The sequence below is a fragment of the Octopus sinensis genome, linkage group LG9 (assembly GCF_006345805.1).
Source record: "Octopus sinensis linkage group LG9, ASM634580v1, whole genome shotgun sequence".
NCBI classification, from domain to species: domain Eukaryota; kingdom Metazoa; phylum Mollusca; class Cephalopoda; order Octopoda; family Octopodidae; genus Octopus; species Octopus sinensis.
This window is the reverse complement of record NC_043005.1, coordinates 1,004,367-1,017,791: the sequence shown is the minus strand read 5'-3', so window position 1 is coordinate 1,017,791 and position 13,425 is coordinate 1,004,367. Positions and strand designations below refer to the sequence as shown.

The window sequence follows — 13,425 nt, the reverse complement described above, 5'->3', positions numbered from 1 at the left end:
TTTAGCTCGCTCCTGTGGCAGGCTCTTCATTGGGCACTGGGCCCTACAATGACACTTAATGTATTCTGTACGATATATTTTGAAAGCAGTTCCTTGTTCATTTTATTTCTATTACTATCTCAAAAGCTGCCCAATAGGGTGGCTTTTTAGCTCGCTCCTGTGGCAGGCTCTTCATTGGGCACTGGGCCCTACAATGACACTTAATGTATTCTGTACGATATATTTTGAAAGCAGTTCCTTGTTCATTTTATTTCTATTACTATCTCAAAAGCTGCCCAATAGGGTGGCTTTTTAGCTCGCTCCTGTGGCAGGCTCTTCATTGGGCACTGGGCCCTACAATGACACTTAATGTATTCTGTACGATATATTTTGAAAGCAGTTCCTTGTTCATTTTATTTCTATTACTATCTCAAAAGCTGCCCAATAAGGTGGCTTTTTAGCTCGCTCCTGTGGCAGGCTCTTCATTGGGCACTGGGCCCTACAATGACACTTAATGTATTCTGTACGATATATTTTGAAAGCAGTTCCTTGTTCATTTTATTTCTATTACTATCTCAAAAGCTGCCCAATAGGGTGGCTTTTTAGCTCGCTCCTGTGGCAGGGCTTCATTGGGCACTGGGCCCTACAATGACACTTAATGTATTCTGTACGATATATTTTGAAAGCAGTTCCTTGTTCATTTTATTTCTATTACTATCTCAAAAGCTGCCCAATAAGGTGGCTTTTTAGCTCGCTCCTGTGGCAGGCTCTTCATTGGGCACTGGGCTCTACAATGACACTTAATGTATTCTGTACGATATATTTTGAAAGCAGTTCCTTGTTCATTTTATTTCTATTACTATCTCAAAAGCTGCCCAATAAGGTGGCTTTTTAGCTCGCTCCTGTGGCAGGCTCTTCATTGGGCACTGGGCCCTACAATGACACTTAATGTATTCTGTACGATATATTTTGAAAGCAGTTCCTTGTTCATTTTATTTCTATTACTATCTCAAAAGCTGCCCAATAAGGTGGCTTTTTAGCTCGCTCCTGTGGCAGGCTCTTCATTGGGCACTGGGCCCTACAATGACACTTAATGTATTCTGTACGATATATTTTGAAAGCAGTTCCTTGTTCATTTTATTTCTATTACTATCTCAAAAGCTGCCCAATAGGGTGGCTTTTTAGCTCGCTCCTGTGGCAGGCTCTTCATTGGGCACTGGGCCCTACAATGACACTTAATGTATTCTGTACGATATATTTTGAAAGCAGTTCCTTGTTCATTTTATTTCTATTACTATCTCAAAAGCTGCCCAATAGGGTGGCTTTTTAGCTCGCTCCTGTGGCAGGCTCTTCATTGGGCACTGGGCCCTACAATGACACTTAATGTATTCTGTACGATATATTTTGAAAGCAGTTCCTTGTTCATTTTATTTCTATTACTATCTCAAAAGCTGCCCAATAGGGTGGCTTTTTAGCTCGCTCCTGTGGCAGGCTCTTCATTGGGCACTGGGCCCTACAATGACACTTAATGTATTCTGTACGATATATTTTGAAACAGTTCCTTGTTCATTTTATTTCTATTACTATCTCAAAAGCTGCCCAATAAGGTGGCTTTTTAGCTCGCTCCTGTGGCAGGCTCTTCATTGGGCACTGGGCCCTACAATGACACTTAATGTATTCTGTACGATAAATTTTGAAAGCAGTTCCTTGTTCATTTTATTTCTATTACTATCTCAAAAGCTGCCCAATAAGGTGGCTTTTTAGCTCGCTCCTGTGGCAGGCTCTTCATTGGGCACTGGGCCCTACAATGACACTTAATGTATTCTGTACGATATATTTTGAAAGCAGTTCCTTGTTCATTTTATTTCTATTACTATCTCAAAAGCTGCCCAATAAGGTGGCTTTTTAGCTCGCTCCTGTGGCAGGCTCTTCATTGGGCACTGGGCCCTACAATGACACTTAATGTATTCTGTACGATAAATTTTGAAAGCAGTTCCTTGTTCATTTTATTTCTATTACTATCTCAAAAGCTGCCCAATAAGGTGGCTTTTTAGCTCGCTCCTGTGGCAGGCTCTTCATTGGGCACTGGGCCCTACAATGACACTTAATGTATTCTGTACGATATATTTTGAAAGCAGTTCCTTGTTCATTTTATTTCTATTACTATCTCAAAAGCTGCCCAATAAGGTGGCTTTTTAGCTCGCTCCTGTGGCAGGCTCTTCATTGGGCACTGGGCCCTACAATGACACTTAATGTATTCTGTACGATATATTTTGAAAGCAGTTCCTTGTTCATTTTATTTCTATTACTATCTCAAAAGCTGCCCAATAGGGTGGCTTTTTAGCTCGCTCCTGTGGCAGGCTCTTCATTGGGCACTGGGCCCTACAATGACACTTAATGTATTCTGTACGATATATTTTGAAAGCAGTTCCTTGTTCATTTTATTTCTATTACTATCTCAAAAGCTGCCCAATAAGGTGGCTTTTTAGCTCGCTCCTGTGGCAGGCTCTTCATTGGGCACTGGGCCCTACAATGACACTTAATGTATTCTGTACGATAAATTTTGAAAGCAGTTCCTTGTTCATTTTATTTCTATTACTATCTCAAAAGCTGCCCAATAAGGTGGCTTTTTAGCTCGCTCCTGTGGCAGGCTCTTCATTGGGCACTGGGCCCTACAATGACACTTAATGTATTCTGTACGATATATTTTGAAAGCAGTTCCTTGTTCATTTTATTTCTATTACTATCTCAAAAGCTGCCCAATAAGGTGGCTTTTTAGCTCGCTCCTGTGGCAGGCTCTTCATTGGGCACTGGGCCCTACAATGACACTTAATGTATTCTGTACGATAAATTTTGAAAGCAGTTCCTTGTTCATTTTATTTCTATTACTATCTCAAAAGCTGCCCAATAAGGTGGCTTTTTAGCTCGCTCCTGTGGCAGGCTCTTCATTGGGCACTGGGCCCTACAATGACACTTAATGTATTCTGTACGATATATTTTGAAAGCAGTTCCTTGTTCATTTTATTTCTATTACTATCTCAAAAGCTGCCCAATAAGGTGGCTTTTTAGCTCGCTCCTGTGGCAGGCTCTTCATTGGGCACTGGGCCCTACAATGACACTTAATGTATTCTGTACGATATATTTTGAAAGCAGTTCCTTGTTCATTTTATTTCTATTACTATCTCAAAAGCTGCCCAATAGGGTGGCTTTTTAGCTCGCTCCTGTGGCAGGCTCTTCATTGGGCACTGGGCCCTACAATGACACTTAATGTATTCTGTACGATATATTTTGAAAGCAGTTCCTTGTTCATTTTATTTCTATTACTATCTCAAAAGCTGCCCAATAAGGTGGCTTTTTAGCTCGCTCCTGTGGCAGGCTCTTCATTGGGCACTGGGCCCTACAATGACACTTAATGTATTCTGTACGATATATTTTGAAAGCAGTTCCTTGTTCATTTTATTTCTATTACTATCTCAAAAGCTGCCCAATAGGGTGGCTTTTTAGCTCGCTCCTGTGGCAGGCTCTTCATTGGGCACTGGGCCCTACAATGACACTTAATGTATTCTGTACGATATATTTTGAAAGCAGTTCCTTGTTCATTTTATTTCTATTACTATCTCAAAAGCTGCCCAATAAGGTGGCTTTTTAGCTCGCTCCTGTGGCAGGCTCTTCATTGGGCACTGGGCCCTACAATGACACTTAATGTATTCTGTACGATATATTTTGAAAGCAGTTCCTTGTTCATTTTATTTCTATTACTATCTCAAAAGCTGCCCAATAGGGTGGCTTTTTAGCTCGCTCCTGTGGCAGGCTCTTCATTGGGCACTGGGCCCTACAATGACACTTAATGTATTCTGTACGATATATTTTGAAAGCAGTTCCTTGTTCATTTTATTTCTATTACTATCTCAAAAGCTGCCCAATAGGGTGGCTTTTTAGCTCGCTCCTGTGGCAGGCTCTTCATTGGGCACTGGGCCCTACAATGACACTTAATGTATTCTGTACGATATATTTTGAAAGCAGTTCCTTGTTCATTTTATTTCTATTACTATCTCAAAAGCTGCCCAATAAGGTGGCTTTTTAGCTCGCTCCTGTGGCAGGCTCTTCATTGGGCACTGGGCCCTACAATGACACTTAATGTATTCTGTACGATATATTTTGAAAGCAGTTCCTTGTTCATTTTATTTCTATTACTATCTCAAAAGCTTCCCAATAGGGTGGCTTTTTAGCTCGCTCCTGTGGCAGGCTCTTCATTGGGCACTGGGCCCTACAATGACACTTAATGTATTCTGTACGATATATTTTGAAAGCAGTTCCTTGTTCATTTTATTTCTATTACTATCTCAAAAGCTGCCCAATAAGGTGGCTTTTTAGCTCGCTCCTGTGGCAGGCTCTTCATTGGGCACTGGGCCCTACAATGACACTTAATGTATTCTGTACGATATATTTTGAAAGCAGTTCCTTGTTCATTTTATTTCTATTACTATCTCAAAAGCTGCCCAATAAGGTGGCTTTTTAGCTCGCTCCTGTGGCAGGCTCTTCATTGGGCACTGGGCCCTACAATGACACTTAATGTATTCTGTACGATAAATTTTGAAAGCAGTTCCTTGTTCATTTTATTTCTATTACTATCTCAAAAGCTGCCCAATAAGGTGGCTTTTTAGCTCGCTCCTGTGGCAGGCTCTTCATTGGGCACTGGGCCCTACAATGACACTTAATGTATTCTGTACGATATATTTTGAAAGCAGTTCCTTGTTCATTTTATTTCTATTACTATCTCAAAAGCTGCCCAATAGGGTGGCTTTTTAGCTCGCTCCTGTGGCAGGCTCTTCATTGGGCACTGGGCCCTACAATGACACTTAATGTATTCTGTACGATATATTTTGAAAGCAGTTCCTTGTTCATTTTATTTCTATTACTATCTCAAAAGCTGCCCAATAGGGTGGCTTTTTAGCTCGCTCCTGTGGCAGGCTCTTCATTGGGCACTGGGCCCTACAATGACACTTAATGTATTCTGTACGATATATTTTGAAAGCAGTTCCTTGTTCATTTTATTTCTATTACTATCTCAAAAGCTGCCCAATAAGGTGGCTTTTTAGCTCGCTCCTGTGGCAGGCTCTTCATTGGGCACTGGGCCCTACAATGACACTTAATGTATTCTGTACGATATATTTTGAAAGCAGTTCCTTGTTCATTTTATTTCTATTACTATCTCAAAAGCTGCCCAATAAGGTGGCTTTTTAGCTCGCTCCTGTGGCAGGCTCTTCATTGGGCACTGGGCCCTACAATGACACTTAATGTATTCTGTACGATAAATTTTGAAAGCAGTTCCTTGTTCATTTTATTTCTATTACTATCTCAAAAGCTGCCCAATAAGGTGGCTTTTTAGCTCGCTCCTGTGGCAGGCTCTTCATTGGGCACTGGGCCCTACAATGACACTTAATGTATTCTGTACGATATATTTTGAAAGCAGTTCCTTGTTCATTTTATTTCTATTACTATCTCAAAAGCTGCCCAATAGGGTGGCTTTTTAGCTCGCTCCTGTGGCAGGCTCTTCATTGGGCACTGGGCCCTACAATGACACTTAATGTATTCTGTACGATATATTTTGAAAGCAGTTCCTTGTTCATTTTATTTCTATTACTATCTCAAAAGCTGCCCAATAAGGTGGCTTTTTAGCTCGCTCCTGTGGCAGGCTCTTCATTGGGCACTGGGCCCTACAATGACACTTAATGTATTCTGTACGATATATTTTGAAAGCAGTTCCTTGTTCATTTTATTTCTATTACTATCTCAAAAGCTGCCCAATAAGGTGGCTTTTTAGCTCGCTCCTGTGGCAGGCTCTTCATTGGGCACTGGGCCCTACAATGACACTTAATGTATTCTGTACGATATATTTTGAAAGCAGTTCCTTGTTCATTTTATTTCTATTACTATCTCAAAAGCTGCCCAATAGGGTGGCTTTTTAGCTCGCTCCTGTGGCAGGCTCTTCATTGGGCACTGGGCCCTACAATGACACTTAATGTATTCTGTACGATATATTTTGAAAGCAGTTCCTTGTTCATTTTATTTCTATTACTATCTCAAAAGCTGCCCAATAGGGTGGCTTTTTAGCTCGCTCCTGTGGCAGGCTCTTCATTGGGCACTGGGCCCTACAATGACACTTAATGTATTCTGTACGATAAATTTTGAAAGCAGTTCCTCGTTTGTTTTTCTTTCTCTCTCTCTCTCTCTCTCTCTCTCTTTCTGTTGATTGTTTTAAACCACCATCACCACCACAATTGCCATACACACACCTTTCAGACTTCTGATGCCGCCACCATCAATATCTTTGACTTCACCACCATCACCTCTGCCTTTCACATCACTTACTGTCACCATCATCCCTGACCACCTCGGCTACCATACCACCATCATTACCGTCGCCTCCACCTCTACCACAGCTACAGCTCAGTACTATTACTATCATCCCATTACCATCTTTATGCCTACTATTACTCTCACCCCGACATGAGGAATAGTAGAAGTGTCATTGAGAGAGGAGTTCAAAGTGTGACACACAGAAATTCGTTTTGCTTTTGTTATTATCGAAGAATGTGATCGTGTGGTTGCAACATGTAAAGATGGAGTTTCTCTGTGAAAAGATTAAACTCAAATATTAACAGACCATGGGAATTGAAAATACTTGAAATTTTGTATTATGACTTCCTTTCTTAAAAATCATTTTAACTTTTTATTTTCTAGATGACCAGACCCGAGTGATATTAAAAGGTAGTCAAAATGGGGACTATATAAATGCCAACTTTGTAAATGTAAGATTTTTTTTTTCATTTTCTGTTTGTTAAAAAAAAAACTTCATCTAATCAAGGAGTTAGCTGATTCTTTACAGAGTCTGAACTCCTGTTTCCTGTCTATTGCTTAGGTTAACACTGTCTGCTGGATCAAAAGCAGAAAGTGCTAATTGCATTTGTTGAAAAGTTTCAATTTTGGGTTTTTATAAATTATTTAAAACAGTTGCTGATTTATTACTGTAATTCCCTTTTGAATGGGTTTCATATGTAATCTTCACATTTCTTGTAGAAGTCTGATGTCTTGAGCAAAATGAATTTAGATGGTAAAGTATCAATACAATAGAGAGGGATATTTAATCTTGACACTGTCAATCACAAAACTGAACATTAACATTTAAATATATCAATTAGCATTTAGTGTTGAGTACGGTGAAGTTGACCTTCCTTGTCATCTATTCCAATGATAATTAACATCGTGTCTGTTCAAAACACAACAGCACCTTTCTTTTCTGTTGCTGACACTTTTGAAATAACTGATGACTAGTTGTTGTTTAATCCAGCTCTGCCCAACAAACTTGTGATCAAAGATGTTGTAGCTGTGACCATCCCACAGCTATTTTATCAACACATCCAGGACACCATATGCGATGTCTCCTTCATTTTGTTAAGACATTAGGGTGTGATTTACAGAAAATATGACTGATATTTCTAACTGCATAGAGACGTCCACATTGGCTTGTGTTCTGTTATGATTAGGTTTCAAACCTGGGTTACTATGACCACAACGTTCGGTGGTTATAGCTACAGCTAGTAATTTGTTGTATTCAGTAAAACCTCAACATCCGAACAAAACAGTCTTCTAAAATCTTTTGCAATGTAACAGCAACCGACTTGAGATAATTTAGAAGTGCCATAACAACTCATTTATAAACTTAGACTGACTTATCGTAGCAATGAAATGAGTTTTAACGGAAGAACACTACAGAAGAATCTCATTGAAATGCTGTTCGTGTTTTGAAAGATAAAATAGAAGACATGAAGTGTAGTTTTTAGTAAAGATAAATTGAAAATGTATGTGTTCATAGCTTTCTGTAGGGCATTATTAGGGTTATATGCATCTAGTTTGAAATGTTAGTAACCCACTATCCCTTTGTGATGTAAGGGGACCCAATCTTTACATTGTAGACTCCCAAACTAGTGAACATGTTAGTGCTCGAGCCAAGGCAGTGCTCTGTGCCAATAACAGAATACTAATTCATACCTCTTCAACCAAAAGCTCATCATCTTGTAGATTCAGCTGATACAAGTCTTATAGAGATCACACGCAATATTTAAATGATTTTCTATGTTAAAAACTATTGCAACTCTACATTCATCTTCTTTCCTTCAGATGGAAATTCCCGGATCTGGCATCATCAATCGATATATTGCCGCTCAAGGTCCATTACCTAACACATGTGCTGACTTTTGGCAGGTGAGCTCATTTGATCCTTATTAAATTTACGCTTTCATTAACTTTTATAGCTCTATTCATTCACATGTGTAGATATCTTACTTATAATAGAAGGCAAAGAGTCTCCTGTCGGTGACGCTTGCAGGGAAGAATAAAACAACAGAGAGAATGGCAGTGACAGGCAACTGCATTTAAAGGCCTGGCTCCAAACACACTTTTAATTGAAATAAACCCCAAATTTTTAAGCTTAAAATGTATTTACTTTATCAATTCCTCTCCCTCACTCTCTCTTTCTAGCACACACATATGTACAATTATATATATATATATATATATATATGATCAGACTGGAGCCTGGTGCAGCCTCCTGGTTTCCCAGACCCTGGTTGAACCGTCCAACCCGTGCTAAAACGGAAAACGGACATTAAACGATGATGATGATATGAAATTAAATATTAAACACTTTCATTTTCAAAATATTATCGTTCGTATAATGTTTATATAAATGTTATGTGAATGATTATGCATACACTTTCATTTTCTTCCTTTTCCTTACCTGCCTTTTCTATTGCAAACCCTTATTTCCTTTTCAAAGTAAAAGAAAACATATTTTACTGATTTTGTTGATCTATAAGATGTAAACAAGCATTTGTGTGCACACACATTGATACACTCAAACATGCATAGGTGTATATGAATATGTATGCGAATGTTTGATTGTGTGTGTGTGTATCATCATCACCATCATTTAACGTCCATTTTCCATGGTGGTATAGGTTGGACGGTTTGACTGAGGTCTGGCGATCCAGATGGCTGCACCAGGTTCCAGTCTGATCTGGCAATGTTTCTACAGCTGGATGCCCTTCCTAACGCCAACCACTGTGAGAGTGTAGTGAGTGCTTTTCACATGCCACCAGCACAGGAGCCAGTAAAATGAGCCTGGCATCGAATACATTCAGATGGTGCTTTTCACATGCCACTGACACGGGAGCCAGTCAGGCGGTCCTGGCATTGACCACGTTTGGATGGTGCTTTTTACGTGCTATCGGCATGGGAGCCAGCCAGGGGTCACTGGCCCCAGCTACAATATTGGTTTCACTTGACTCAACAGGTCTTCTCAAACATATCATATCACCTGACACCTCAGGAGTATTCTTAACAGGGCCGGACATGCGTACCTGCGATCTCACTTTAGTTGCTGGGTCTTCTCAATCACAGCATATCTCCAAAGGTCCCTCTCTCCTATCATTGCCTCTTTGAAGCCCAATGTTCAAAGGTCATGCTTCACCATCTCATCCCATGCCTTCCTGGGTCTACCTCTTACACAGGTTCCTTCTACAGTTAGGGAGTGGCACTTCTTCACACAGCTGTCTTCATCATCCATTCTCGCCACATGGCCATCCCAGCACAGTCGTCTCTCTTGCACACCACATCTCATGCTTCTCATGCTGATCGTGCTAGCTTCATTTCTTTCAAGCCTACGCATTTCCTCACCATTTATGGCCCATGTTTCACTGCTGTGTAGCATGGTATTTCACACACACATGCATCATGCAATCCACCTTTCGTCCTGACTGAGAGGCCTTTAGTTGCCAGCAGAGGTAGGAGCTGTTCAGTTATAGTTACAGTATTCATGATTGTCTCTTTCATTCTTTCATTGCCTTTTTGGTAATATTGTCTAATTTTTTTTTTATTATCTACAATTCTTTCAGATGGTTTGGGAACAACATTGTACATTGGTTGTTATGTTAACTACAAAAGTAGAAAGGGGACGTGTAAGTACTGAAATAATTTTTCGTTTTGCCATATGAAATATGATCATGTTGCTTCACGCCTTTATCGGCAATACCCTGCCACCTGTATTATGACCTCCATACCTTGATGGTATTCCCTGGCACTTGCCACCATTTATCTCTCTCTTCCTTCCCTTCTATGCTCTAATCCCTGTCTCTTGTGAGTTTACCCTGGCACTTCATTGCCATCTCTCTCCTATTCTCTCCTCTTGCTCTCTTCCATTTTCTCTCTTTCCCTTGCTCTTCTCTCTGGCTGGCTAACCATATATCTCCTTTACAACATTCTATCCCCATTCTTGTTTACTCTCTTTTCTCTCCCTCTCGCTTTCTCTCTCTCTATCTCTCTCTCTCTCCAGCCAGGTAACCATGTACCTCCTCTACAGCAAGACACCTGTTTCTCTCTCTTTGTCACACTCTAACCTTTCATCACCTGACACAAGATTACCTCCTCCAATGCCCTGTCCCCTTTCAAAGGTTCTTTATATTAGTGACCCTGTCCACACTGTAAAGTAGTTGATATTTGGAAGGGCATCCAGCTATAAAAACTATGCCAAAGCTGACCTCACCTATGCTGGTGGCATGTAAATAGCACTCAGTCCATTCTGTGGGGTGCTTGGTTTTAGGAAGAGCATCCTGTCATAAAAAAGTGTGCCAAAACAGACACAGAAGTTTGGTGCAGTCTTTTGCCTGGCCAGCTCCTGTGAAACTGTCCAACCTATGCCCAGCATGGAAGGCGGAGGTTAAACGATGATGATGATTAGCAACATGAAAGAATTTTGATTCCAATGGAAGATTAAAAAAAAAACTTGGTTGTGGATTTAGTTTATCATGCTACTGCTGATGATAATGTTGATGAAAGTTTTCACCTTAATGATTTCTCAAAGAAATTGCCATTTATGTTAGGAAGGGCATCTGTTTGTAGAAACTCTGCCAGATCAGATTGGAGCCCGGTGCAGCTCCCTGGCTTACCAGTTCCAGTCAAACTGTCTAACCCATGCCAGCTGATGATGCTGCATTGTGAAAGACTGAACTGGTTGTAATAAAGAACTTTGACTCTTTACCATCTTTATAATTTGTGCTACAAAATTTCAAATGCTTTGATGTAGTAGGAAATGAAGGTTGTTCGTTCTTTAATTACTGTCAGGAATCATAGATCCAGGCATCCCTGTACGATTCAGAAGCTCACTTTGCTGCCACATGCTTTCATGTTCAGACCCAGTGCATGGCACATTGGGCAAGTGTCTTCTACTGTAGACTTGGGCCAACCAAGATCTTGCGAGTGAATTTCATAGATGCAAACTGTATGGAAACCTATCGTATAGACATGTGTATGTGTGTGTCTTTGTGTTCTTGCTGCCACTGCTTGACAACCGATGTTGGTTTGTTTACATCTCTGTAACTTAGTGCTTCTGGAAAAGAAGCCAATAAAATAAGGACCAGACATTAAAAAAAATAAGTACTTGGGTCAAGTGAAACCTTTCAAGGCAGTGCCCCAGCCTGGCCACAGCCCAATGACTGAAGCAAGTATAAGAAGGAATACATCAAAAGCAAATGTCATGCATGGCACATCAAAAAAACTTTGCCCTAACTTTGGCCATCTTGATAAGAAGAGCCACGTTGTTGAAATATATGCTGCAGGAATTTAGTTCAATAAAATTGAACAATTTTCCAGCCTACAAGAAACAGTCAAATTCTGATATTAATTGAACTAATTAAAACTACTCCAAAAATTTTGTAGCAAATTTAGAAATCATTGAAGGGCAGTTACAGATTGCCAACTGAATTCTTTATAGGACTTTGGTTTTCTTACTCTTGGTTTCATATTAATTCACCAGAGATAAAAATATTTTAATGAAAAATTTGTGATAACTCTAAAGGTTAAATCTTTTCTTTGTGCAGTAAAATATTGAACCAAATTAGTTTCTTGTCTTGATATAAAATACTTTGTTGAACTCAGGAACGTAACTGTAGAGGTTAGCTTTATTGCAAAAATATTTCAATTAATTTTAACAATACTTCAGCTTTATATTAATCTCTGCAATAAATAAATAAATAAAATGAAACGTTATATATTCTTCTGCTGTTTATTTTGCCATCCCCATCTGTCCCAGTTAAGCAGACCAGTGCTCAAAGCTCCTCCAGTCCTGCTGTCCATTATATATAACTGGCACGCCATCGATTACAATGGTGAAGCTTCCAGTTGATCCAATCACAAAACAGCTTGCTCGTGAAATAACGTGCAAGTGCTTCAAGATTCCACATCTGTATAGAAATGCATTCGCCAATGTGATGTTTCTTTTTTGACTATGATAAGGTGTCATTTGAGGGAAATTTGACTGCTATTTTTAATAGGCATGCACTTGTACTGAGGCTCCCTTTTTGGCTGGAACACTGAACAGTTGGTGATATTAATAATGACCATGACACTGTAGGGACCTAAAATTGTCATCATGTACCTTTGTACTGTGGGTTGCCATACATGTGAAAAGTAAATGAAATTCATAGAGAGAGAGAGAGAACAAACTATTCATTCAAACATTAACATACCTCTTTTGCATCCAGTCCACATAATATGTTTTCAATCACACTAAACTTACTAACATATCTATAATCATGGATTGTCTGGACGTCATTAAAAGAAATAGCAGACATTGTTGCCAATTCAGAGATGGAAAAATGGAAAAAGACAAAAAAAAATTTCCACAGTGGCTGACATTGTAAAAAGTTGATGGTTAGCTTTATGACGATCGCTGGCACAGATTTGACAGCTTCACTGTTTCTATTCCTTTTGATTTGGTTTTACTTTCCTCTCAATGTTTTTGCTGTTTGTCCTTTCACTCATTCCCTCTCCACACACTTGTGTTAACACCAAGAACTAATGTTTCTTCTCCATTGCAGGTGAAATGCCACCAATACTGGCCGGACTTATACGAAACAACTGACTTTGGCATTTTACAGATCACTTGTGTCAAAGAAGAAGAAACTATATCATTTGCTTTCAGAGAATTCACATTAACACATGTAGAGGCAAGTTTGGTATTGTGTGATTGTAGTATTCGTTTATCAGTTCCCATAGCCCGTTTCAGACTCTCTTAGACTAAATGTTCAAGGTAATTGGTTGAAATTTGTTTGAATTGTTGCAGGTTAACTGGACCAGAAGGTATGGGTCAGATGGTCAAGATAATTGCAGCTATAGGAAGGAAGGATTGAGCAAAAGTGCTGGGGACAAGAAGACTTTAACATGGGACTGATGTAATTAAGATGTTCAGAGGGGTCAAGTGCAGAGTAGTGAAAGCAGAAATGAGATTTCTTGTGGGTTTGAGTTTTTAAGTGCTAATGAGTGCAACCTTGCTTAAAAAGCTGATTATGTTTTGCTGGTTAATCTAGAATGTGTGTGTGTCATGTGTGC

The 13,425-nt window shown here is 39.6% G+C and overlaps 1 protein-coding gene across 9 annotated transcripts in view; it reads left to right on the top strand.

Moving 5' to 3' along the window:
- LOC115215691 (tyrosine-protein phosphatase non-receptor type 4) overlaps positions 1-13,425 on the top strand; it is a 603,270-nt gene that overhangs the window by 558,942 nt on the left and 30,903 nt on the right. For all 9 annotated transcript variants that reach the window (XR_005000546.1, XM_029784972.2, XM_036505713.1 and 6 more), the window contains 4 exons: positions 6,724-6,791; positions 8,161-8,244; positions 9,936-9,998; positions 12,915-13,043. Coding sequence is in view for 8 of the 9 variants with exons in the window: in XM_029784972.2 (XP_029640832.1) it covers positions 6,724-6,791; positions 8,161-8,244; positions 9,936-9,998; positions 12,915-13,043 (344 nt within the window). In the remaining variant the exon portion in view is untranslated. The remainder of the gene's footprint in view (positions 1-6,723; positions 6,792-8,160; positions 8,245-9,935; positions 9,999-12,914; positions 13,044-13,425) is intronic.